Source organism: Abrus precatorius, unplaced genomic scaffold (assembly GCF_003935025.1).
Source record: "Abrus precatorius isolate BTA unplaced genomic scaffold, Abrus_2018 Scaffold10, whole genome shotgun sequence".
Lineage (NCBI taxonomy): Eukaryota > Viridiplantae > Streptophyta > Magnoliopsida > Fabales > Fabaceae > Abrus > Abrus precatorius.
Genome location: NW_020874292.1, coordinates 2,524,141 through 2,550,024, shown reverse-complemented (window position 1 = coordinate 2,550,024; position 25,884 = coordinate 2,524,141). Strand labels below are relative to the sequence as shown.

Below are 25,884 nucleotides of genomic sequence, written 5' to 3'. Positions count from 1 at the left end.
TAATTGCATGATATTTAAGTAAATAGATCATGATGATGCATCCCTCAGATGTAGAAGATTAAGCAAAATCGTTTTTGAAATTTGGCAAGCCTGTCGAGTAACCACTCTATCTTGATTACTGTTTTGAAATTAAAGAAGTGAATGCTCAAAGTATTTTAAAAATTTAAAAGAGATACATAAGATATATCTGGATTTGGTATTTACGATATGATATGAAAGAAGATAAAACAGATTTTAATGGGACATCAACAACAAAACAAACGCGTTTAAAGTTTGCTATATAAATTAGCTCAATCAAGAAACACCTTTTTGTGCCGAAAGAGTAAAATATACTTCCACTTCTGTTAATTTCTCAACTCTTACGCTCTGCTCCCTTTACCATCATGAAAGATATTAAAGTTCTCAAAGAATTAGTGGCAAATATTTCAGATTCAGAGACACGTCAAAAGATGTCTCATAAACCTTTTACCCCTTCTTTTTTAGATGTGATAATATCACAAGATTCACCACAATTATACAACGAAGAAGAGATGATTCAAGTAATGAAGTTGTATAAATTCCTTCCAAGGGTTAGAACAAGGTCAGAGACAGTGAATACCAAGAAGACGACTAAGAAAAGGTGCAGAAAAAATGAAGACGTGGCTGAAGAGAAGAGAGTTACGAAAAAACCAAAAGATACAATCATTCCACATCATGGACCCTCACCCAACTTGCCTGAAAATTTCAAGAATGGAATCATTGAGTTGAATGGATATGATATTAAGTTTCTCATGCACAAGAAGCTCTTCCTGTCAGATTTGAGTTCAAATAGTAATCGTTTGTCAATGCCGCTGACGGAATTTATGTGCGATTTTCTCACAGAAGATGAGAAGTCAACATTGGGTGAAAGAGAAGGTAGAAAGGGACGAATTCGTGGTTTGGAAGTGACTGTGTTGGACCCATGTCTTAGAGAATTTACTTTATTATTGAAAAAATGGACAATGAAGACAACAAGCATTTACAATCTAGTAAAGAATTGGAAAGATGTTGTATCTGTTAATAAGTTGAAAGAAGACGATGAACTCCAAATATGGTCTTTTAGGGTCCAAAGCAAGTTATATTTTCTGCTGAACAAACTTTGAAAGTACAAGATCAACGGCAACGACAGAGCTGTTCCATGTTCATCGCATCACAACTATATATCTCGTACCATCGTGTTCTTGATTCTTGTTCTTAGGCTGTGAATTAAGGTTCGCAGTATTTCTATTATTCTTTTGTGTGTTGGATTTTATGCCGCCACCTGCTGTGGCCAAGACTCATTTGTTAACGTCAATTTTTTTACTTTGCATGCTGTTTCTTTTTTGTTAATTCAAATTTTACATTTTCTTGCTTTTTGTATAATTAATTTTCGCTTTGATAGAAGGTTTGATTCACTTTTCTACTAGCGTTATGCATGGATCACCGTAAAAACGAAATATCATTTATTAATAGTTTTTCTTTTAGATCAACCATTGTTCGTACAGATTTCTTTTAACGAAAATTAACTGTTCGTATAGATTTCTTTATATGAGAATAAAATTAACAAAAAATATTTTAAGTTGATTTAATAAGTTTTCTTGTGTTAAGAGTTAAATATATTTTTAGTTCCTATAAAATTATTAAAATTCACTTTTAGTTTTTATAACTTTTTTTTAACACCTTTAACACATCCATGCCATTATTATAATTCTTTTTCACACATTTAATATTTATAAATTCTTAATCTGCAAAATTTATTAAGAATTAGATTGTAAATATTATAACTTTCTAAACTTATTTATGAGTCATATAACTCATATTACTCGTCACTTTCAATTTCCTTTTTTTTTTTTTTGTATTTGAACAAGTGTTTATCAGTTTTTTAGACACAAATTTTCGGAAATAATTTTAAGTTAAATCCATAATTTACTTATAAAAAATTATTGATACACATTTTTAAAATTGAATTTTTGAAAAACATACAGTTTGAAATTAAATTTTTAATATTAGATGCTAAGATAAACCTTTTTGAAAATTTATTGTTTGAAATGTTCTCTTAAGATTTCTAACGCATAAGCATTTTCTGTTGATTCTTGAGTTAAGAAGAATATGATTTTTCTACAAGAAAATGGAACTGCAAATAATCAACTGCTATGGTTCATTAGTTCTTGTACGAAGAAAGATAAATTTTCTTGAAAAGAAAAAAATTAAAGAAGTCAAAGAAGATGAATTACAGGAAAAATAAGTCTTTTAGTTTACATAAAAAGAAATATTTTTGTTAATAATATATTTGTTAATCTTATCTTTTAAGGTTGATTTTAAACATTAAAAAATAATAAAATTTTATTAAAAATCATTCATTACATTAGAAATATAAAAATATAATAAATACTTTACTTTTAATAAAGTAATAATATTATTATAAATTTAAATTAATTCTAAATATGGCAAAAAATGAAATCCACTTTATATTAAAAAGTCCAAGAAAGTCTTATAACGATTGAAAACACAACAAATATCATGCCAATAATTTATTAGTATATGCACCGCAGCACCGGAAACCTTTATGTTCAAAAAGGAATATAGTAATGTCTTTAGAATAATAAATACAGTTTTGAATAATATCAAATAAATGATTTAATCATAAAATTTTACTTAGTATTATTTTTAAAATTTTTCTAATCAAATTTTATTTTGAAGATAATATAATATGTGGAGACTAGAGTGTGAATTGACATATAATTTTATTAGTAATAATTATGTTTTATACTGATCTATCATAGATGGTTGCATAAGTGTCTTAAACAATTTTTAATATAATAATGATATATGTGACTAATTGATTGAAAGTTATTATGTTTCTTACACGAAAAGTTATATATTTTAATTTCACTAAGCATCACTTGTTACAAGGTAATCTTAGAGTTAGAAGTTAGACAAAGATGGCAAAATTAGTGTTTTTATTCTTAACTTTTAAAATAAGTTTTAATTTTATTCTCTAACTTTTTTATGATTCATTTTAGTCTCTAAATTTTAGAAATATTTCAAATATGTCCTCCTCTGTTAAGAATGTCAACTTTGTTAAAAGTAGTTATCCAAAGTTGTTATCTTTTTTACCTCATGTACTATTTTTATATTGTTTACCATTTTCTTAACATTTTCGATCGTGTCTCCCCTTCTCCTTCATCTTTTTATGCCTTTTCTTTTTTGTCTTCAAAATCTTTCTTTAGATCTCTGATTTGTGTCTTCTTATCTTTTTTTGCTTCCTCTTCCTCTTTATTATTATTTTTATTAATGACCTTCTATCTCTACATGATTAACTCACTCAATCTCTCATTTCAAACTCACCCTAACTTCTAAAGATCTTCATCGTCACTTGTTGCACCTCTTTTAGGAAGTATTAATGTAAGGGATAGCAACAACATTATTTTTCTAAGTGGTGGCAGACATCATCCTACATTGTGTGAGGTTTGAAGGCAAATAAGAAAGGAGGAAGAAAAATAAAAATTATATACGAAAAAGATGTAAGGGAGAAGGAAGAGAAAAAAGTAGAAGAGATGCAGATCAAAGATCTAAGGATGGTGATGAACAATACTTTTAATAGAAAAAGACAAAAACATTTAGCATTTAATATTTTTAACAAAAAAAATGACCTCTTTAAAATATTTTTAAAAGTTATAAAATTAAAATGAATAAAAAAAAAGTTGTAAGACAAAATTGAAACTCACCTTAAAAGTATATGATAAAAATACTAATTTTGCTAACAAAAAATAAATCATGTGGAAGAATGTGCGTGATCTATACATGATTTGTCTCTTTTGTGTAACAAGAATAATGTTTATAAGTCTACTTAATAAAGTTCAACTATAAATTGCATTGTCATGCTCAATAAAATAAATATGATTTATTTACTTTAGGAAAGTCTATTTGAGTATCAAAAAATAATAATTAGACTTTCTAAGGTGACATATTTCTTACCTTATATTTGATTTAAGGATATTCTTGATATTTAAATAATAACAATGTATTACTATATGTCACCCACTATTTATGATGAGTTAGAATTTGTTGATATCAAATGTTAAACTTTTACACTTATATCACTTAATAACTTTTTATAGAATGTGAGATTAATTAATGCAACCATTAATTTAAAAGTTCTTATTAAGTAAACCAATTGTATAATGTTTTATGAAAAATAAAATTATAACTTTATTTTAATGAATAACATGTTTTTTAAAATTTAAATAAGTATCAAATTTCAGATAACATACTTACAAATGTTTAAATTACATTAAATTTGATATACATAATCAAAATTACAATATAAAATGATTCAATGGTAAGATTAATAAATTTTACATTTTATAAAAAGTTATTAAGTTATGCAAGTGTTTAACACTTAGTGTCAATAGATCCTTACTCATTTAAGATATTAAATATAAATAATATAAACACATTTATTAACAAAAAATAAATAGAAGAGCATTTATTAATATCAAGTATTAAACTTAAATATTTACATAATTTGATAACTTTTTATATAATACAAAATTAATTAATTCAACCATTGAATTATTTTTATTATTTTTTATCATGAATATCAAATTTTATATAATTCTAAAGGTTTGTAAGTATCTCATCCAAGAATATTTACTTTTATTTTAAAATTATATTATCCATAAAAATAAGTAATGTAAGAAAGTACTTATAATTTTTTTCTTCTTAAAATTTTATAAAGTTGATATATTTAATAAAAAATTAAATTAATAGGTTGATTAATCTCATATAATATTTATTAATAATTTAATTTTATTAAAAAAATATATCCTAACAAAAATTATTTCAATGCTAAAAAGTTAATAAATAATATTTTTTTACATAAATTCTAACATCCATTCTGAATAAATAATATTTCAATGTAAATATATAGTTTGCTGGTATACATATACATATACTTCAAAATTATATTATTTATATAATATTTCTTTTATTTTGTTACATTAATTAATATATCTAATATTTTTTATTATAAATAATTTTTACTAATAAAAAATGATTGGGATGGGAGAAATCTATGGACTCACCGATCTACATTTCATTTTCCTTTTGGTTTGATTATACGATTGTTCTAGGATGACGCAAAACGTAATCACAAGCTTCGATCCATTTCTTCTCTGCTTCATTTGATATTATATAATGATAGCGACATCAAAGATGATAAGTGTTAATATATCAGATTAAAAACGGTGCCTTTAGCTGCTACCTGTACTTCTGAAGCCTTGTGCAGTCCCAACCAGCCAAATGCAATATTTGTCTGTCGTAGCTTCATATCAACACGCTGCTTTCTGTGTGCTTAAATACACCAGTAAGATTCTAAACTATCTAAAATGTTTTAGATAAACGGGCAAGTTAAGCTAAACTCACTCTTCTTCGAGGGAGAAAATATCTACTTGCCGATGCACCGAAACACATTAAATATCATTAGCCTAATTTACAGTTTTGTTGTTTAAAGAATGACAAAAGTTAATTACTGGAAGTATTTTATATATCATTTTTTAATTAAAATTAAAATTAAAATTTCACTTCAATACCTTCTATAATGCATCTAAATTTTATTGTTTAAAAACTAAAAAATTAACACTGTATATTTATTTTTATCTTTTATTTATGTTTTATTATTTTTATGTATACATATCTTAAAAGCATTATACTACAAAAATAAAGATAAGTCCAGTAGTTCATTATCTAAAATTATATAGGTAAAAAAAAAAACTAGGACAGGATATAAATACATTTGCTGTAAGCTCTACCAATGCATCAGCAGAGTGAGACGATGGAAGGAAACATGGCTTCACATCTAGCAACATTTCTGAAGCAAGTGCCACGTGACCTAAATGCTACCTTTTTCATGTTACTTTCCTTCTTCATCAGCATGGTGCTGGTGTTTAAACTCACAAGAAAAAAGAAACAGAATCTGCCACCATCCCCACCAAAACTACTGATAATTGGCAATTACCATCAGCTAGGAACACTCCCACCTCGCTCTTTTCATGCCCTCTCACAAAAGTACGGTCCTCTATTGTGGTTGAAACTGGGTCAGCTTTCCGTTTTGGTGGTTTCCTCAGCAGATTTAGCCAAAGAAGTTTTGCAAACGCATGACGTGGTTTAGGGCATTGCGTTTTCATCATACAGTGACATATGGAGACAGAAAAAGAAACTCTGTGCGATTGAATTGCTGAGCCTCAAAAGGGTGCAATCAATTGGGTTCATTAGGGAAGAAGAAGTTGAGGCAGTGGTTGATAAGATTCGTAAATCGTGCAAGAGTAATGAACCCTCAGTAAACCTTAGTGAGATGCTAATTGCGACCACAAACAACATAATCTGTAGATGTTTATTCGGAACGAAATATGATGATAATTGTAGATTTGGTGAGCTTGCGAGGGAGGTGATGACTCAAGTTTCGGATTTCAGTTTGGGAGATATGTTTCCTTTGTTGGGTTGGATTGGGGTTCTCACTGGGCAAACAAATAAGTATAAGGCAACTTTTAAAGCTTTGGATGCTCTCTATGATCAGGTAATTGCAGAGCGTACGAATATGGGAAGTAGGGACTACATGAAGGAAGACTTCCTTGACACACTCCTTCAACTTCAAGAGAGTGGTATGCTAGACTTCGAGCTCACAAAGGATGACCTAAAAGCAATCGTCATGGTCTCTCTCTCTCTCTCTCTCTCTGTCTGTCAAGTTTCATCTATTATCATTCTTAAATATTTATTGTTAAATATTTTTGTCTACTCTTATAATCATACTAATATTCTTTTATGAAATAGGAGTGACATAAATCTATGAAAGTGACACTTTTTTATGCAAACCTCATTTTGTGAATAATTTGATATTTTCATATTTATTTTATTATATCACTTATTATTTTTTTTATTTTTTTTATATTATGATGTATATACACTAATCTTTTCTTTAAATGGAAGAAAACAAAATAGAGAGAAGAAATTTTGATGATAATTTATTTTTTATTTAATAATAAAAAGAAGATAAAAGTGAACTTTAAGAAACAAGGTTTTTTCTTTTTTTATTTTATTTTAATTATTTTATTTCATCTGAAACAGAGTGAAAGAGTGTTAAATGATCATTTAAAAAAATAATTTTATCTTCTTTTATCATAAAAGGTAAGGTGTGAGGGAGAATATCAACATTGCTAAAAAAATCAAAATTTTAAAATTAAATATGCAACATACTCAGAGGCATTACTTGTAAACTGAATTTTTTTTATTTTTATAATTCAGGATATGTTTTTGGGAGGAAGTGACACAACTTCAACAACAATAGAATGGGCTATGGCAGAACTTGTAAGAAATCCAGGCACGATGAAGAAAGTCCAAGAGGAGGTAAGAAAAGTGGCAGGAAATAAATCAAAATTAGAAGATGATGATATCAATCAAATGGACTATTTGAAATGCGTAGTCAAAGAAGCATTGAGGTTACACCTCCCTGCTCCACTTTTAGTTCCTCGAGTAACAACATCCAATGTCAAACTTGGAGGGTATGATATTCCTGATAAAACAATGGTATATGTCAACGCTTGGTCAATTCAGAGGGACCCTGAATTTTGGGAAAGGGCAGAAGAATTCTTACCGGAGAGATTTGAAAACAATGAATTGAATTTCAATGGTCATGACTTTCAATTTATCCCATTCGGTTCGGGGAGAAGAAATGTCCGGGAATGGCGTTTGGACTTGCATCAGTCGAATATATGCTTGCTAATCTTTTATATTGGTTCGATGGGAAGCTATATAAAAGCGGTGAACCTGGTCAAGACCTTGACATGAGTGAGAAATATGGCCTCACTGTCAACAAGAAAGTGCCCCTACATCTCGAACCAATACCATATTCCAATCTCTAAACAATGATTATCCATCCAACTTTATTTTATGCTTTATTTGTTCTTACAATCAATAAGTGTGATGAGTTGTTTGCTAATAAATAAGAGAAACAGGATAATTAGTGTAGGGTAGGATGAACACGAAGAATGAATCAAATATGTTTAGCCACTGTGGAATAATAAAGATTTAACTGAATTTTTTATTCTTTTAATTTAACCGTCGAACTACTTTAATTTCCCTAATATTTTTCGAACAAATTAAATCTTCCACTTTCAAAATTGTATAGATTTTTTTCCTCTCTATACAGCGATTCTATTTGATTTTAAACATATCTTCGAAAAATTAAACTGAACTGAAATGAAGAAAAAGTAACTTTTGGGATTTTCAATTTTGTACACAGTTTGTTCATTTTGAATTTTTTTTTTTAAGTTATTATTCAGAATGATTTGAATCGATTCTTGAATATAGAACCATTGAGCACAGATGGAACTAGCACGACTTCCATAGCAATATTTCTCGGAATCAACACGACTTGAGGAAGAATGTAGAGAAGTGCCGATATTAAAAGTTGTTTTAAAAAAAGTGAAAAAAAAATGTAATTTTTTATTGAGTTGGCCTAACTTGATTACAAGGGAAAGGAAAAGAGAAGTGATTACTATCCATCGCAACTATGCAGCCTATAATCCTATTCTTATTCTGTCTGTAATCATCAAACTATATCTTGCCATCAAAATTGAAAGGAGAAACCATCTATAGGTTCACCTTCAAGTTATAAACCAAAAAGTTTTTCTCGTATGTTATACTCACCGATGATGATTCAAGACTCAAGGCATCATTATCTCCCTGGGCTCTTTCAATAAATGCACTCGGGGCATAAGCGGAGGAATCCTTGGGCAGTAGAGAACATTAACTCAAGACAGCAATATTTTCCCTTCAAAATTAATCTGCATGAAGATGGTGTTTTCTCCTTCTGCAGCGATCAACATACCAAGTGGCGTGTTTCTGTAGGCCCATGCCAATGAGAACCTTGAGGCTTGTGAGCATAACATAGGTCATTGCTGAAAATAGAAGAATCCAGAAAATTCTCCATGGAAGGGGATTGTGAGGAAGGTTTGCAGAATATACTGGAGTGAGAACTCGAATAACCTAAAAACGAGTAATGAAAGGAAAAGGCGCACACAAGCTGAATTGACAACAAAAAAAAAACAGATAAACCGAATGAACATTTTAAATTGTATATGCTTACCACGCATGCTGGAGCAAGGGGGACAAAAGTCAGGTTTTTCTTAGCACCTTCAGTTTGCATATTTAGAGTCTACAGAATGGAAAAGTGAAAGGTCAGGTGTATATTCTTGAGAAAAGTTTTATCAAAGAAAAGGGACAAAATGCTAATGCAATTTGATTGCCATAATATAGAAGTCCAGAATTGTAAATTATTCTTAACAAAATAATAATCGTTCTCAAGTATCAGCTAAACACCCTGTTGTTCCTTTCTGACACAAATTACGCTTCTATGAAAAATGCAGAAGAAACTGCTACCCAGTTAAAATGAATTCACAATGGAATTAAACAATAAACATAAGTAACACCAAAAATGAAATCGAGTATACTTAATGAATTGAAAAGAAAAAAAAAATTGAAAAAATTTGTTTAATTTAAAGAAATTGAACCATATTGCCATATAAACCTTTTTCTCATTAAAGCATATTGCAGCAAATGATTTTTAAAGCATTTGCAATTGAATCATGGAGAGTCTTGGTGCATTCAGGTGTGTTATCCACATTAAATCAGATTATAATACCTGTTTACATAGATCTTCAAGGAACTCAGAGTATGTAATGGGCTTAATGTCGTTGAATTTAGCAATGAATGAATGCTTGATAATATCAATGATCATTTCACATACATAAACCAAGAGGATATTCTGCACCATCCAAAATATGTGTCAGGGGAAATTGAAGCCCACATAATAAACTAAACTTCAATAAATATTAGGAGCTAAAATATTTCCATATCTTACATTAAGAAAACTTTCAAACCAGGGACCTTCTGCCTCCAGAATATTTTGAGCCAAAACGAATAAGATAAATGCAGAAATGTGGAATCTTTCTACAGAATCTGTTTGTCAGCACATGTAAAGGGGAAAATTAAAAAAAAAAAAAAATCATAACAAAAGAGAAAAAAAAAAAAACTTTAAAGAACAAAAATCCTATTGAATTCTTGCACGTTTAGCGGATTTCAACTAAAAAATAAGTTAATTTTACATACACGTGCATTGTATAGAAGTTTACGCTCATAATTTTTAACCAATTATTTTACTAACAAACTATTTGGTACAAAAGAGGAGAGGAGAGGAGAGGGAAAATAGAATTGCCCCAATACTGGAGAGAAGGTAAAAGATGGAACAGAGAGATTTTAACCTTTTTAATTCCGGTCACTTGCCCCCCAAACTTCTGAACCAAATAAGGGGGTTTTATCAAAATCTCTCTACGCTCCCCCCGCCCCTTTTTCTTGTCCAATCAATCAGTAACTAAAAATTTTTGCAAGACCTATGTCTACAAATAATATGAATATGCAACTTAGAATGCACTAACTTTTAATATAAATTCGAATTTTAGCCAACCAGATGCCTTAAAATTATGAATTTCGATATTATAGTTATTTTTCATCTTTTTAATAACAGATAAAAAATATTTAAAATGTGTTAGTTATATCACATTTTAAAAATATTTTCATACATCCATTATTTTTTTTATGTCCAACTATGATTTTAACACTACTAGTGTGAAAATTTGACCAAAGAGATAGATAGTGTATCAAATGTTAATCCATTTCTAAATCAATTCACTTCATTTGTCTCTTTCTCAACAAAGGCAGACAAACAAGTTTATACCCTGATTATGTTTGGTATAGGGGAATGAAAAACTGCATTTCAAATCATGATCATGCAGAAGACTTAAGACATCCACATCTCTAGCAAACAAGAATTAACTGATGTTTGTTCCTCTTTTATCTTCATTACTTATAAGTTATATTCATTCCATGTTCCAAATCTATAAATTATATGGAACAAATAAAATATTATTCTTGAGTATCCAAAAATTGAAACAAATTTTTCATTTTAAATCAAAGACCTATTTTTATTCTGTGTATTTAAAAATGCATATCAATTGAGTCCGACCATTAAAAGCAAAAGCTTTCTTCTGATCATATCACACAGGTAAGTGCCAAAGAAAGCAATTCAAGATTCAAATAATAGCATTTGAAATAAAAAAATGCTCAAGCTTTGAACTACAAACGTTGAAACATATTTACTTGGGTTGATACTATTGATAAAGCATACAACCTAACAAATCAACTATTGCCGAACCTAGCTCAAATAATATCGAGAAAATGAGGCCATAAGAAATTAAATTAAGGCCCCTTCCATATTTGAATGAAGATCAAATAAGCTGAAAGAAAAAAGACCATTGTAGGAAAGATAACTTACCAAAGTAAACCAAACTGTGAACGTTATCCCTGCTGTATCGCTTAAACACATTGCTTTTGATCTCAGCAAAATTATTGGACACCAGTAAAGCTAACAACGCATTGTTGTGAGCAACTATACAGGTTGATAAAGTGATTGCCTGGGCTAATAAGATAAAAGAATGAGCAAGTAAGACTGGTTAAGGAATCAAACCACCAACCCTGTTGTTTTCTTTTGCCTTCACAGAAGAAAATAGTTAACTAAACAAGGGGGGTAGGGGGGGCAAATTCATCCCAGAGAAGGATATTTGAAGCAGCCACAGCTAAAGCTTGGTCAGAAACAAATCTCCATATCCAGAATCTCATGCTTTCAGGGGGGCAACTTGCAAGTCCTTCAGCAGAAAGAAATAATGTTTGCAACACATCTCCATTAAAACTTTGACATAATTTATCAAATATCTGCAAGAAGTTGAAAGATCAGTAACAAAGTTACAGTATAAGTTTCATTTTGGATCACAACAATTTACCACACTTCCGCAATCAAGAGGCAACTAAAAGTAAAAGCTATGGCTGCTGCAATTAGAATTTCAGTATTTGTGAACTGAACTGTTTAACTACCAAAAGGCAAATAAATACCTATATGCATGTTTCAAACAATTATAACAAAATCATTTACACTATATTATACATCCTGCTCCTTTTGTCACATTTTAATTTTGGGTGTCCCAAATCACACCTAAGCCAATACAACTTTGTTATCACTTTTTTTTCTTAATTTTGAACTTCATGCCAATTGTCACTAATTCAGATTTACTACTCCATACGATCAAACACAAAGCATACAGGGACACAGCATTAAAATGGGTGCTATGGCAAAATAAAAGGAGATAGCATATTGATACTAATAATTTCAAATACAGCAATATTTTATTTCATCAGGTGTCAGAGTTCTATGGTATACAAATTAATTACAAAGCAAAATTATATTCTTCCATATTCTGTAAAATTCTCTTACTTTGCTGCTGCAAGATCTTGCTCACATGAACTCTAAATAATATAAATATGCATTTTTTTATGGAAATTTGGCAATGTGGAGAGATAATTATTCAACACAATCCAGACTATTAGATTTATGCTCACCTCTAAAACATTATAGACCACATATAATTTTATGGTTCCTTGACCACGTATCATATGATATATTAAGCTGATATCTGCCACAGCATGTTTGAAAGATAAAATAAAACAAAATTAGTATAATATTAAACTTGATCGATATAAAAAGGAATGATATAACAGATAATCATGCAACCAGAGAATCACTACACCTGTTCGCTGCAAAAGAACCACTCCACAACACATAATAAGGAAACAGCCAAAATCTGAATACTCCACTGTAGACAGCCTCTTGAACTGCCTGTCATGAGCATGATTAGGTCATATTGTAAAGCTGCAAACAATGAAGGACTAGGACAAAATTCAAAACAGAACAAGAGTTCGACCAAAAAGAGAATACAAATCAAAGCACAAGAATATGTAGATTTTGTATTAAGGAGAGTTTCGTCTAATTTATTCATCTAACAGAGAAGCAGGGACTGATATGAGTCTAGACATAAATTAACAACTAAGTCCTGTATCATATAGAATTTCTAATTGAACTAACTGCTTATTTGGATGAATGGTTCAAGAAAAATCACTTTGTTCTGTCATTCAAAGATTTATGATGATATCTGAAGCACTTGTAGGATTGTAGAACTGGATAAGACACAGATTACATTAGAAATCTAAATTATGGAAACGGATGATATAGGATTAATCTATCACCTAAATCCTCACATGCATGGTCATCAAACATTTTATTACAAAGGGAAAATATTTTAAGGAAAGGTAGCAAACCTTGTCTTTAGAAGCCTCCAAATGGTCATCATGATCCTTGTTGGCATAATAGTTAATAATGAAAGAAATGAATCGAAGCAGACAAAGAAGCCAACATCTATAAGCTGCAATTGCACTCCATGTTTAAGATACCACAACACAAAATGTAGAACGCCTTAAGAGAAACATATGCTACTATAGGTTAAATAATATGCATTAGGTGGAAAGCTTAGTCTACTTCTTTCCCCCAAAACCTGTGAACTTGTTTTGATTACTGTGGAAAAATTCAGGCAGCTCAACCAGGACAAAAGATCCACAGATAACATAACAAAACAGTAACCAGAGTTATTTTTTATTTCTTATTCCTTTTCAATTGAGAAAAAAAAAAGTATACCAATTCACATCTCCAGGGCAAGCGGAAGATAGTGTCATAAACTCTCTCTCGTTCTTTCTCATTGCCAAGAATTGTTGTGCTCCGTAGAGAATTTCCATTGTACATTTCCTCCAAAAAGTACCTCACAGGAGACTTCTCCACTGAAAACACACCTGACATCAAAACATCACCACAAGGTCAATTCAGCAGAAAAATAAAAAAATAGAACACATTGCACTGGTAAAAATAAATGACAGGGTAACAAAATTAGGCAACAAATTGCTCCACGCAAAAATGACCGCACATACCATTCGACTAGTTTTTATTCATAAATGAGCAGCTGAAGCATAATAAGAACACATGCAAAAGCTTTTATCCCTGTCAAAACATTAATTTCCACTGCCAACCATTGTTCAGTTTCAGTCAATATCTGTAGTAGGCCATGTAACCAATCACATCATTCACAAGGAAGAAGGACCAACCCAATTTTCATTTTTCCAGACCTTACCAAAACGAAGACAATGTACAACTTTGTTGTGACAAAAATTAACAACAAAACTGAACTAACTTTTTTTCAAGAAACAACTGCTTACTTTATAAAACATATGAGCAATAAGTGATTATTTCACAAAATATTAGTGCTGCCAAACATGCATATAGTTTCCGAGAAACCATAACCAAAAAAACAATTATGATATGCAATGTGATGCATGCAGATGCAGAGCAGGAACAATTGCGCCACTTACAATTCGGATCTTCTGCCATGATACGCTTCCAATCCAACGATTCCACCGTCTCCAACTTCGTAACAACATTCCTGTCAGGCTCGTTCGTCGGTTTCTCCACCGGACTCACCTTCACTTCACCATCGTCCTTCCCAATAGCACTCTCATCGCGCGTCACCGGAGCCACTAAATCCTCAGAACTTCCGCAATTCACGTTTCTCTGCCGCAATTCCCCAAAATTAAACCCTTCTATGCCACCGCGCACACTCGTCGGAATATCAGTCCCGTCCTCACGCGCCTCCGCAACATCACACACGCTCGCTTCACGCACCTCCTCGCAGACGACGACGCTTCCGCCGACAGCGAAGCACCTATGCGCGTCAAGCTCGAAACCGTTGCAGGCTAAGCCGTTCTCAAACGGCGCGTCCGTCTTCGAATGCAGTGGATCGATGGAATCGGCGCGATCGAGAAGCTTCTTTTTCTTCTTGGAGGCTCGGTGCTTGCGCTTCTTGCGGTTGGCTTGAGATGGATCCGATTCGTCTTCAGGGGAAACGCTTCGGCTAAGAACCTCGAAGGAAAGTTTTCTTCCGCCGTTTCTCAACGCCATGGCCAAGCGGAACGGAATTCAGAAACCGATTATTTTGAATGTCAAAATTTAAATAAGCGATTGTTGTATTACATGTCGTCGTGAATTGGGTAATTGAATTGCGCTTTTGGCGTGGAGTGATTGCTTCGTCTGTGTGAAAAGTGAGAAGCACTGTCTCTGTTTGTTTCTTGCACAAGTCCTGCTTTCATTCGCGCTCTCATCCCCTCTATCACTAGTCACTATTACTTATTATTTTTCTATCATTAATTTATTGATTTTAATTTTTATTCCTTTATAGATTAAATGTTGCCTTCTAATCATTTTGGTAAAATCATTTAATCTGATTCTAATTTATGTTGACATCGCGTTAACTAATAATAATTATATTAATTACTTGAAAAGTATATTTTTTAACAAAATTTTATTTTGGTTATAATTGTTTATACTATCATTATATTGTGTTATTCACTCAATTAACCTGAAAATATGTGAAAAGTAATTCAACTGATAAATACTTGCTTCTTCACAAAATTTTGAGTTAGACCAAAAAATAACTCAATTGTCCTATAATTTCAAAAGTTTATTTGTTTAAAAAATTTAAAAAAACAGTTTTTTTATTCTATCATTCAATCATTAAATTCTGTATATCAAAATTAAATTATTTCTTTGAATAGCAATAAAAAATTACATTTCATTCAAATTCATCGCAAATAATCAGTCAAAATTAAGCTTCTCTGGTATCGAAATTATAAGATAAATATTTTTAATTTTAAGGAAATATAATTTATTTAATTACATTATGATGTATTTTTCAAAAAGTGAAAAACACATCATCAAATGCAAACGAAATGCTAAATAATTTCTGGAACATCCGTCACTTATGAATTTGATAGCAATATTTTTTTATGCTCTTCAAGAAGATTCAGCAAAATCATCAAATAGAATTTTTTACAAAATAAAATCATTAAAAATATCATATAAACCTGATTATATCGTCTCATTTTAGTAATAAAATATTTTAAAATAAGAATAAAACTAAAAATAATAATCCCTAATTTTTTTAAAATGATAAAGTATTTAAAACTAACTTTGATATGATAAATTATTTAAAATAAATTAAAAATTAAAAATGACATAATTTAAAAATAACTATAGTTTAGAAAATTGATGTTATGAAAAATTAATTCAATATATATTTTATGTCATTTTTATACTAATCAGCTAATTTAAAATTAATTTTACCAAATAATTTTAATCAAAAAATTAAAGCATTGATTAAAAAATGAAACATATAATATTATTAAAACAAATTTTCTGCATGTTGCATTATTTTGCCACCTCAAACAGTGTCTCACTATCATAAATGATAGTATTTTTTTATTTTATTTTATGTAATATCTCCCCATTTAGATTCATACCAGCACATAGTTTAACGCATGGTCATTCATAAATCAACAAAATATAGGTTAGAAATGATTAAATAATAAATTAAAAATAATATCGCATCAATTCATGCAGTGTATGTTATGTGTTTGTGCTGCAGAAGTGTCACCCAAAAAAGGGTAATACTAGTTTAAAATGAACAGCCAGAGAGAAACGAAGTCATGTGTGCATATTTAGAGGTTTGATGATTATGTAGAAGTATAGCAAATATTTCAAAAAACTTATTTTTCATGTTCACACCTAAACCCTTCTCCTTTAGTTAGCCTAAACTGAGTATATTGCACTTCATCTCTCACACATACTAGCCTAAACTGAGTATATTGCACTTCATATTTGACACATACAAAACACTTTCAATAATTAGAGCAGTCCTCCCATCTTTTCTTTTAAAGGTCACATTTTTTGCGTCTTCAACATTCACTAATTTGTTATTGCCAAAACGTATCTCGCTCTTTTTACTTGCATCAAACTATTCTCTACAACTTGTCATGTAAATGCTACATCCTATATCAGTATACCATGACTCTAGGTTGATAGCTTCACTGCTGATAGTCATTACCGGTATAGGTTCTGTATTAGAATCATCTTGAGTCATGTAAGATTCATCATCATTTTTCTTTTCTTTTTTTTCCTTCCTTGCTAACAGTCCACAAAGTGACATTTCTTTTGACAATTGTAACAAACAAATTTGCTTTTATTGAACTTCATTTTGCCCCATTTATTCTTCTCATTCCCTCCACCTCCTCTTGAAGAGTTTTCTGCTTGTTTTGATTTAGAACTTAGTTATTCATGAGAATTTGTCTTCTTTTCTTTTCTCTTCCACCATTTACACTTTTTCTTGGTTACCTTTGCTTGCAAAACTTGTTCAAGAGCGTCTGCACCTCTCTCATTAAGCCTCACTTCACATGCTTCTAAGGAACCTTGAAGTTCCTCAATTTTCATGATTTTCCAAGTTTTTTTATTCCTCTATTGCAACTACAATGAAATCATGGAGATACAGTACACATCACCTTTTAAACAATCATTTTGTCTGAGAGATTTTCACCACACCCTTTCATCTTATTAATAAGGCTCAAGATCCGAGTAAAGTAATCTATTACTGTCTCATATTGCTCTATTTGCATAAGCTCAAGTTGTTTTTGTAATGTTTGGAGCCTTACCTTCTTAAGTTTCTCGATCCCACATGATACTTTTCAAGATTTTTCCTTGCCTCCTTTCCACTCTTTGCAGAGGCCATTTTTTTGAAGTGAGCCACATCCATAAATTGGTGACTCAAGAACATTGCCTTACAAATCTCTTTTCTTGGCTTCTTATATGTTTCCCTTTATGCATCGGTTGATTCTTCTCAAGCTTCGGAACACCACTCTGCATTACCTTTAGAACAAATTACCTTCATTTGGACCACTTGTCCCAATTTTTTGCATTAAGGACTGGTAAATTATCAAGTAGATTTTCATTGGAGCCCGTTATAATTGACCTCTCTTCGATATTAGTTTTGTTAAGAAAGAAACTTAAAAAGTATCACAACTCAGTATCAAAAAGACAAGAGAGTTAATAAAAAGAAAGAAAGAAAGTTTTATATTTATTATTAAAAAGTAAAAATCACATATTACAAATTACACACAAGTTATTTATATGGTAAGTAAGCTTTAAAAAAAATCGTTATAATGACCTAGGAATTGAGTTCACGTACCCTGTTATGAGACTACTTGAAACACTAAAAAATTGCCACATTGCAGTAATGACATTATCTCCCAATTGTGAATGCATTTGAAATATCTACAATGATACATACATAATACCTTGTACCCTAAATTGAATATTAACTTTAAAATAAAATACCAACTTGTATTTAAGTATACTTTAAAAGTTAAAAATAAAACAATTTCTGTTGTTTAGACTTTTAGCCTCTCTTATTAGTTAAAGAAAAAGTTAAAAAATAATTATATCACTGTATTGTACCCTAATTTTTAATACAATCATAGCAAAATTTTTTAAAAAAATTTATTGTCAATTATTTAACCAATACCTTAAAAATATTATTAACAAAACGTCAAAAAATTTATTTTAATTTGAAAAACTAGTTTAGTTTAGTATTTTATTAGCCAATATTTTTAATTTTAATTTTAATTAAAATATAAAAAAATTAATTAATAAAATATTATATCAATAACCTTTTAATAATCACTAACATTTTTTTAACAAACCACTCTAATAACATTACAATCTAATTTGAATTTTTAGGAGTTTAAAATTCCCCTTTAAGTGGGCAAAATGTGGCGAGGAAGCTGGCTTTAAGGAATCCGGGAGAGGGAAGACAGAGGTGTTATTGTACACGCGTAACCTATCTAGTGGCTCAGTGTCAGTACCGTGTCTCCGACAACTACCCTTCAACGCCTCAATTTTGATCGACTACCACCTTATTCAATTCCATTCTACTTTTCATTCTGATGCTTCTCTGTTTTCACCACACTTCGCCGTTCCAATTTTCAAATTATACTGGTAAATCCCTCTTTATTCTCCTTCAGCTGCTCTGAACTGAAACCATTTGTTTTTTTTCTTTCTTTGCAAAATTTACCTATTCTCTTTCGCCATAGCTAGGTCACTGGGTATCTCATTTTCCCTGCTGTTATAATATCTATATATCCCTTTGAAATGCACCTAGATAGCCACACTGCAATTTTTTAAAATTAATTCACGGTTACATCCATCCAATTTGGGCCTTCCGGAAAACTTCATTTGTGATGTGATACCAAATAAATTGAGGGTCCAATTTAGATAGATAGGATCAATGCTCTTTTCAGTTTATTTCAATTTGTTTTTCGATATAACTTACCAAAATAACTTCTTTTCACCTTATTTCAATAAATTTAATGGTCAACTTATAATTCTTATAACTCTTTTTAGCTTATTTTAACAGGTTTCTGGGTATAACTTAACAAAGTAAGTTATTTTTAGTTTATATTAATAAATTTTATGATTAAATTTATAACATAAATTATCATTTTAAAAAAATATTGAATAAATAGATGCAAACTTAGCATTAGAATTTATTGAATAAACACATCATGGTCATAGGGCAATATTCACAACTTTACCAAGAAACTGACTGACACAAGTTGGGTGCCATGGACCAGAATGGTTTTCTACACGAAACTTGTCCAACACGTTAATGTCCTTCCAATTATAAACTACTCACTTCTCTTTTCTGTTTTTAATATAAGACTTTCCTTCTCCACATCTGAATTCCTAATAATCTGTCCCAAAAGCTGAGCACAGCCAAAACAATTGGAGTTTGGGAGTCCAAATTGTCTCATTAGTTTTCTTCTAATTGACTTGAAGAAAAACCACAAAAATGAATCTAGTATCATGGAAAAACCAAAATCCTCAAGACAACTATAAACTGAATATAGGTCATTCTACTTACTCGCTATGTTCTTTCTTTTTCAACTAGTGACTCTTTTTAACTCATCTGTGTGATTAGAATTCACATCAGAATTTTCAACACCACAAAATTTGAGTTTGCTCATCATCTGGTTTTCTTGTCCTAGGTGAATTGCTCTTAACATATATTATTCTTTTCATTTCTTTTAATATTGTCAAGTGTTACGTTGCTGCAATTAATTTGAAATTGTGGTTGTGACTAGTGATGGTAGTAGATACTACAAGATTTTTTCTTTTTATACATTGTTATAGCATATTTTAAATTGTGTGGCTGTGATATTTAGATCTAGAGAATTTAGAATTTTAGTTAGTGGAAAGAATATTAATTTAATTTAAATTTACTGAATTACTCTAATCTATTTACAGTGTCTAAATGTCAGATAATTGTTATAATTATAATTACTATTAAATTCTTAACTCCTGAAAATATGTAGTGTTATAATTCACCCAATGCCTATGTTTTTATAGTTGTTATATTGTCCTCACACATGAATCAGGAAATTCCTTCTCGTAAGTGTATTATCTAACATATCTAATGTTCTATCTATTACTTATGTTTGATTTGTGCAATTTGGAAAAACTGTTGGCATTCTGGTTCTTATTTATAGTGTTAATTATATGTCTCATGATCAAGGATATTTGAGATTTTTTGCTTATATTACTTTTTTTAACATTTCAATGTTAGGTTTAGTTACTAGCTTGAATTTGATACAAACTTATATTTTTTGGGAATTGGTTGGAATGTGTTCTTATTTATTAACATGAGGAATGGAAATTGCATTTACTAATCTCAGATTGATGGGGCGGGGGGGGGGGGGGTGTGTGATGATTCTGCTTTGATAAGAAAAATGTCAGGAGTCAGATAATTAAACACAAATCAAATTAGCAACTTAACGTTCTGTTTGTTTTATTTGTGCTGTGTATTTTTCCCCTTTTTCTTCTCTGAATTGCTCAGAGGTTGAGAATGAGATGATTGGTTTCTGTCTGTGTTATTTTAGATAGGATTGCTCTTGGAAAGTACTACTTTGATGACTTTATAAATGTTGAATGTATGATAGGGGCTCCAAGAGAGAGACACCATGGTTTCTTCTAATGGATTAGCTACTAAGCAGCCTCTTTTTTCTTTTGGATTGATTTCTGATGTCCAATATGCTGACATTCCTGATGGTCATTCATTCCTTGGTGTTCCACGGTATTATAGGCATAGTATTCTTGTGTTGCAGAGAGCAATAAAAGAATGGAATACTCATCAGAAGCATAAGTTTGTGATTAATTTTGGAGATATTGTTGATGGATATTGTCCCAAAGATCAATCTCTTGATACTGTGAAGAAAGTAGTGGATGAATTTGAGAAGTTCAGGGGACCCGTGTATCATATGATTGGAAATCATTGCCTGTACAATCTTCCTCGCAGCAAGTTACTTCCGTTATTGAAGATCCAAACTCTTGATGATCATGCTTACTATGATTTCTCACCAGTGCCTGAATATAGATTTGTAGTTCTGGATGGCTATGACATCAGTGCCATAGGTTGGCCTCAAGATCATCCAAAAACAATCGGGGCCTTGAAATGCCTACGTGAGAAGAATCCAAATGAAGATAAGAACAGTCCAACAAATTTGGTGGGGGTTGAAAGAAGGTTTCTCATGTTTAATGGTGCTGTTGGAAAGGAACAGATGGACTGGTTGGATGGTGTTCTGCAGGAGGCAACAACATTGAAACAGAAGGTTGTTGTCTGTTGCCATATGCCTCTAGATCCCGGTGCAGCTTCCAAGGGGTCACTGTTGTGGAATTATGATGAAGTGATGAATTTGATACACCGATACAATTGCGTTAAGGTTTGTCTTGCTGGACATAATCACACAGGCGGATACTGCATTGATTCTCATGGGATACACCATAGAGTTCTTGAAGCTGCTCTGGAATGTCCTCCTGGTACGGATGCATTTGGAAGCATTGATGTCTACGATGACAGAATATGGCTTGTTGGAACTGACCGAATGAAAAGTACAGACATGTATTTTAATCCCGAAGTTAATTTTTAGACAGGATGGGTTGATGTTTGGAAGAATACCTATTATCTTTTATTAATAATAGATAGAGTAACTATGATCGTGTTCTAGCCCTACTTAAGGGAAGGTTTCTATTTAAGTTAGAATAACTCAGTTGAGCTGGTACCGGTAATTTGCAAGTTCATGAATCAACCCATCTCTGCTCAACATGTTCCTTCCTTTTGAGAGAGGCAAGGATGCAGCATGGAGCATTACTTAAAATGCTTTGCATGTGCATTGTGATTGGTCGTGTAAAACTATTTGCTGTCATTCATATATGATTATATTCATTGAAAAACATTCTTGTGATCCTGACCATGTGACTACTCTTATTACTATTTTTCATACTGAAATTGCATATTTCACTGCATTCTACTTTGGCTTTCAACCTGAATTCATAGCAGGTGGCTCAACTCTTCGCAAGTTAAAATGCTAGCCCCTGACCAAGTATTTCGAGAATTTTATGTTCTTGAACTCATCTCATAGATGTAATGATAGGCCTCGAGTGATTTTATTAGCGTATTAGCTTGTGTCTTACTAAGTTCGCATGAGATCATGCTTCAGCATTAGATGGGTAAAGTAATACTGAATTGCTACAGATAATTGAGAGTGTAAATAAATGGCTCCTTATAGCTCACCCTGCTAGTGAAGTAATCTATCATACAAAAAAAATGCTAGCAACATACTTTCTGTAATACATCTTTTATTATTAGATAAAATTTATTAAAAATTATAAAAACTATGTGAGTTTCACTCTTTTTCACTTATAAATTAATGTTTATTTCAAAATTTTTAGTTTTCACTAAATTTTAGCGTAAAGAATATGTTAAAAAGAGTGCATGAAACATTGTGTTGCTAGTATTCTTCGTCATATAGGTATAGTGCTAACATATTTATCACACTAACGATGAGGAAGGGAAACACCTTAAATGAGGGCTAGTTGAGACTCAAAATGAGTGCTAACAAGATTATTTATTAATTAACAATATAGGATTTAGTAGAAAAATAATAAAAATAAGTCGGATTAAGCAGAATATATAAGGATATAGAACTCAAAGTAAGGATGAAAACAAGATGAAAAAAAATTGTAAAAATAAAGATGAGGAGTTATTTCGTCATTTATCACGGAGAAGTAAAGAACCTAAAGCAAGCAGTGACATTCATTGGAATTTTACAATTACAACATATTACTACAATGCTGACGCTGTTCGGAGTTGAAACAACCAAAGTCCACATCATTCTTTTTCTTCCGTCATCTCTTAACATTTCTCTATTATAAGATAGATTCCTCTCATGAACAACATACTAGACTTGTGCATTTTTTCAGCTACTTGGTTTATAGTGATGCCATAGCATCCAAGTCACGAAACAATACAAAATGTCCTTGAACTTTTACCTAACTGGAAACACTATAAATAGTAAACCCGCGAATGCCATTGCTACGTTGTTTTGTTATATGTCAACCTTTCTATGCCATGTCACGCACTCACTTGTTCTGCGTGGAAGAAGCTTTTCCCTTTCTCTTCTCAATGTAGAAGAACACGAAGAGGGACACCACCGAGAAAACGCTGAAGCAAACGGAGCAGATATCCAGGGACGCGTGGCGTCCACTGATTGAGTGAATCTGGAAGAAGTTGGTAGTCTTCTTTGCATCGGTGGTTTGGCCATAACCCATTTCCACGTCGTTGGAATCGTGCGCGTATGCGCGTACGAAGAACGTGGCAGTGGGCACGTCTCTCTCAATCACCCACCCGAAGCCTTGAACCGTTTTGTTGAGAGCATCGTAGGGTCTGGCAACGATCTTGTACTGGCAAGTCTTGTCTCTAGAGAGGTTGTCCTCGGTCTTTCTCCAAGCGCGGTCGTGTTGGCTCACGGGCGCGTAGCATAGCTTCACCTCGATGGTTTTGTAGGTGGAGTCAGTACCAGCTGGTACGGTCTTGTTTAGAGCCCATGTCACAGTGATTTTATCTACGCCAGCTCTCAGAACTGCGTCATTCAGTAGTATATTACACGTCAAAGTTTGATTAAACATCAGTTAATACAAAATTAATTTTATAAAAATTAAAATCAAAATTTTATGTAATTTGATAGACTGAATAAATTTTAGTCTTACTTTTTAATTAAAATTGAAGTTCTTTACATAAAAGAAAAGCATTTAACGTTGTTGCTTATCAAAGAAATAAAACTTTAATCTTAATTTAAAAATATCACGAAAAATATTTTGACAATTGCACCTAAATTTTAATTTTACTGAATCGCCGACTATATGTGACTGGTGCAGATTTTCTACGACATCGCTAATCATAGGTTGCACAATCTTGACTCAGACGGAGGAGTTATGAGTGGCACATGGAGAGAGGTGTAAGGTAGGCATGGTTTAGGTTTACCTTGTCCCTGCTTTGGGGAAGCGGTGACATCAAGAGTTCTTTTCAAGGAAGAGAAGAGAACGCTCCCATAACAAGTTCCGGCTATGCTGCAAAGAACAAGTGATGCTACTAAAAGCCCGTGTGTTGCCATAGCTGCACAGTTTCCAACTCCAAAAGCCTCACTTGATGACAGTTTTAGTGATATTTGGAATAGAATGAGATGGACTTGGGTTTAATTCCATTTATATAGAGCCCAATCCCGTACTATATGGAGCAAGGTTGAAGAAAGCACATTCTAATTAAGTATACCATTCAAAGTCGTGAGAATAATTAAAAGAAGATTTTGCCTTTTTGGTGAAAAGAAAAAGAAGAGAAAGGTCAAAGTGAAAGGCCCCCAATAACCAAATTGTTGCTACGATTGGAAAGAAAATAAAAAATAGTAACATCCAGTAGTCAAGGTTGCTCTTGAGCATGTTAAGGGGCCATCCTAACGAGAGCCACAGCACAGTGCTGACGGAGTTTGATTAGGATTTGAAAGGGATCTATTTGGCCATTTACGGGATTTTTATTATTTTTTTATTGGTTGACTTTGTCTTCCTTTACTGTTTTATTCTCGTCGCCAAGTGACACAAGCGAATGATAGACTGCACCATCCTCTTCCTGCTCATACTCAAGGGGAATAGATCCATGAACATCAAATGTTTTCAATTATTTTAAAATATATCAAACATTTTTATTCTCATTTCTTCAATTAGAGACCTATAAACATTCCCAAAATTTGTCAAAATATAACTGCACAGACCCTACTTCAAGGATAATGGTTCCTTGATGTTCTTGTTTAAGGCCATAATCAAATACTACTACATTTTTCTGTGGACTATACTTTGGATGCAGTAAACTCTTGAGATTCGTACAATACTGTACGGAAACTGAATTAATAACAATAATTAAAATGACCTGTAAAGTGTTAATCCTTGAGTCTTAACAACTTCAGCAGATTGTTTTTTCTTCTTTCAATGAATATATAGCTTGGATTAAGGCACAGCTTATTATCATATAACTTATGGGCAATCTTATAGTTTTTAAGTTATGAAAAATTAATTTATATGGCAATTTTAATCATTATAGAAATACGTTACCTTTTGTTTCTTGGTCGTAGAGCTTAAATTTAAACTAATACGGTTTTAAAAAGGTTAATAAATATATTTATTTATTAGAAGTAATAATACTTTTTGAAAATTAACTTTTTATACATGATAAAAATTTATATATAATAAATTTTTATTAAAAATTATAATATTATAAGTAAACATTAATCTCAAGTCTTAGAACTGAGGATACATAATTTATAATAGTAATTTTTTATTAAAAAATATTTATTACAATTTTATAACTTTAATATATTAAATATACACTTTTTAATATTTTTTTATCTATAAATGCTTAAACTTAGATTTAAAGACTCAAGTTAATAAAATCTTATAAAATAATATTAATTTATTAAATTACATCAAATTTTGTGATTTTTAATAAAAATTAATATATATAATTTTTAAGTTTTGTAAGGTTTTAAAAGATAAAAAAAAATTCATTTTAAAATAAATCCTTCTATAAAAAGTGTAACAAATCTCTTTTGATCACTTATCAATCTGAAGTC

The 25,884-nt window shown here is 31.1% G+C and overlaps 4 protein-coding genes and 1 pseudogene across 5 annotated transcripts; 3 read left to right on the top strand and 2 right to left on the bottom strand.

Annotated features, from left to right (window-relative positions):
* Nucleotides 1-383: 383 nt before the first annotated feature.
* On the top strand, nt 384-1,121 carry LOC113867477 (putative B3 domain-containing protein At2g27410). The gene has a single exon (XM_027502838.1). The coding sequence runs from the start codon at nt 384-386 to the stop codon at nt 1,119-1,121; it is 738 nt and encodes a 245-aa protein (XP_027358639.1).
* A 4,712-nt stretch (nt 1,122-5,833) lies between these two features.
* Nucleotides 5,834-7,916, top strand: LOC113867468 (annotated as a pseudogene).
* Nucleotides 7,917-8,414: 498 nt separating this feature from the next.
* LOC113847679 (protein POLLEN DEFECTIVE IN GUIDANCE 1-like) lies at nt 8,415-24,842 on the bottom strand. Of its 2 annotated transcripts, none has more exons than XM_027476929.1 (11): nt 14,359-15,188; nt 13,634-13,785; nt 13,261-13,364; nt 12,693-12,781; nt 12,505-12,578; nt 11,673-11,823; nt 11,387-11,554; nt 9,917-10,014; nt 9,698-9,820; nt 9,143-9,211; nt 8,415-9,042 (listed from the first exon to the last, which is right to left on the bottom strand). In XM_027476929.1, exons 1-11 carry the CDS (start codon nt 14,942-14,944, stop codon nt 8,836-8,838), a joined length of 1,821 nt encoding a protein of 606 aa, XP_027332730.1. In that variant the 5' UTR covers nt 14,945-15,188; the 3' UTR covers nt 8,415-8,835. The 2 variants fall into 2 exon arrangements, with proteins under 2 accessions (XP_027332730.1, XP_027332722.1); XM_027476921.1 differs by adding an exon at nt 24,831-24,842 and having other exon boundaries at nt 8,498-9,211; nt 14,359-15,149.
* LOC113847696 (manganese-dependent ADP-ribose/CDP-alcohol diphosphatase-like) lies at nt 18,646-22,254 on the top strand. The gene is made up of 2 exons (XM_027476940.1): nt 18,646-18,868; nt 20,869-22,254. Exon 2 carries the CDS (start codon nt 20,890-20,892, stop codon nt 21,853-21,855), a length of 966 nt encoding a protein of 321 aa, XP_027332741.1. The 5' UTR covers nt 18,646-18,868; nt 20,869-20,889; the 3' UTR covers nt 21,856-22,254.
* LOC113847704 (high-affinity nitrate transporter 3.1-like) lies at nt 22,940-24,673 on the bottom strand. The gene is made up of 2 exons (XM_027476951.1): nt 24,249-24,673; nt 22,940-23,847 (listed from the first exon to the last, which is right to left on the bottom strand). Exons 1-2 carry the CDS (start codon nt 24,376-24,378, stop codon nt 23,348-23,350), a joined length of 630 nt encoding a protein of 209 aa, XP_027332752.1. The 5' UTR covers nt 24,379-24,673; the 3' UTR covers nt 22,940-23,347.
* Nucleotides 24,843-25,884: the final 1,042 nt, after the last annotated feature.

Bases quoted from the DNA above. Each gene is read 5' to 3' on its own strand.
- LOC113867477 (XM_027502838.1), top strand. From the start codon at position 384: ATGAAAGATATTAAAGTTCTCAAAGAATTAGTGGCAAATATTTCAGAT.
- LOC113847679 (XM_027476921.1), bottom strand. From the start codon at position 14,944: ATGGCGTTGAGAAACGGCGGAAGAAAACTTTCCTTCGAGGTTCTTAGC. The intron at 11,555-11,672 runs ATATCCTTCTCT...AACCAGTCTTAC, and splicing joins TTTAGCTGTGGCTGCTTCAA to TTGCTCATTCTTTTATCTTA. The intron at 10,015-11,386 runs GTAAGTTATCTT...GCTGACAAACAG, and splicing joins TCACAGTTTGGTTTACTTTG to ATTCTGTAGAAAGATTCCAC.
- LOC113847696 (XM_027476940.1), top strand. From the start codon at position 20,890: ATGGTTTCTTCTAATGGATTAGCTACTAAGCAGCCTCTTTTTTCTTTT.
- LOC113847704 (XM_027476951.1), bottom strand. From the start codon at position 24,378: ATGGCAACACACGGGCTTTTAGTAGCATCACTTGTTCTTTGCAGCATA. The intron at 23,848-24,248 runs GTAAACCTAAAC...TGAATGACGCAG, and splicing joins TTCCCCAAAGCAGGGACAAG to TTCTGAGAGCTGGCGTAGAT.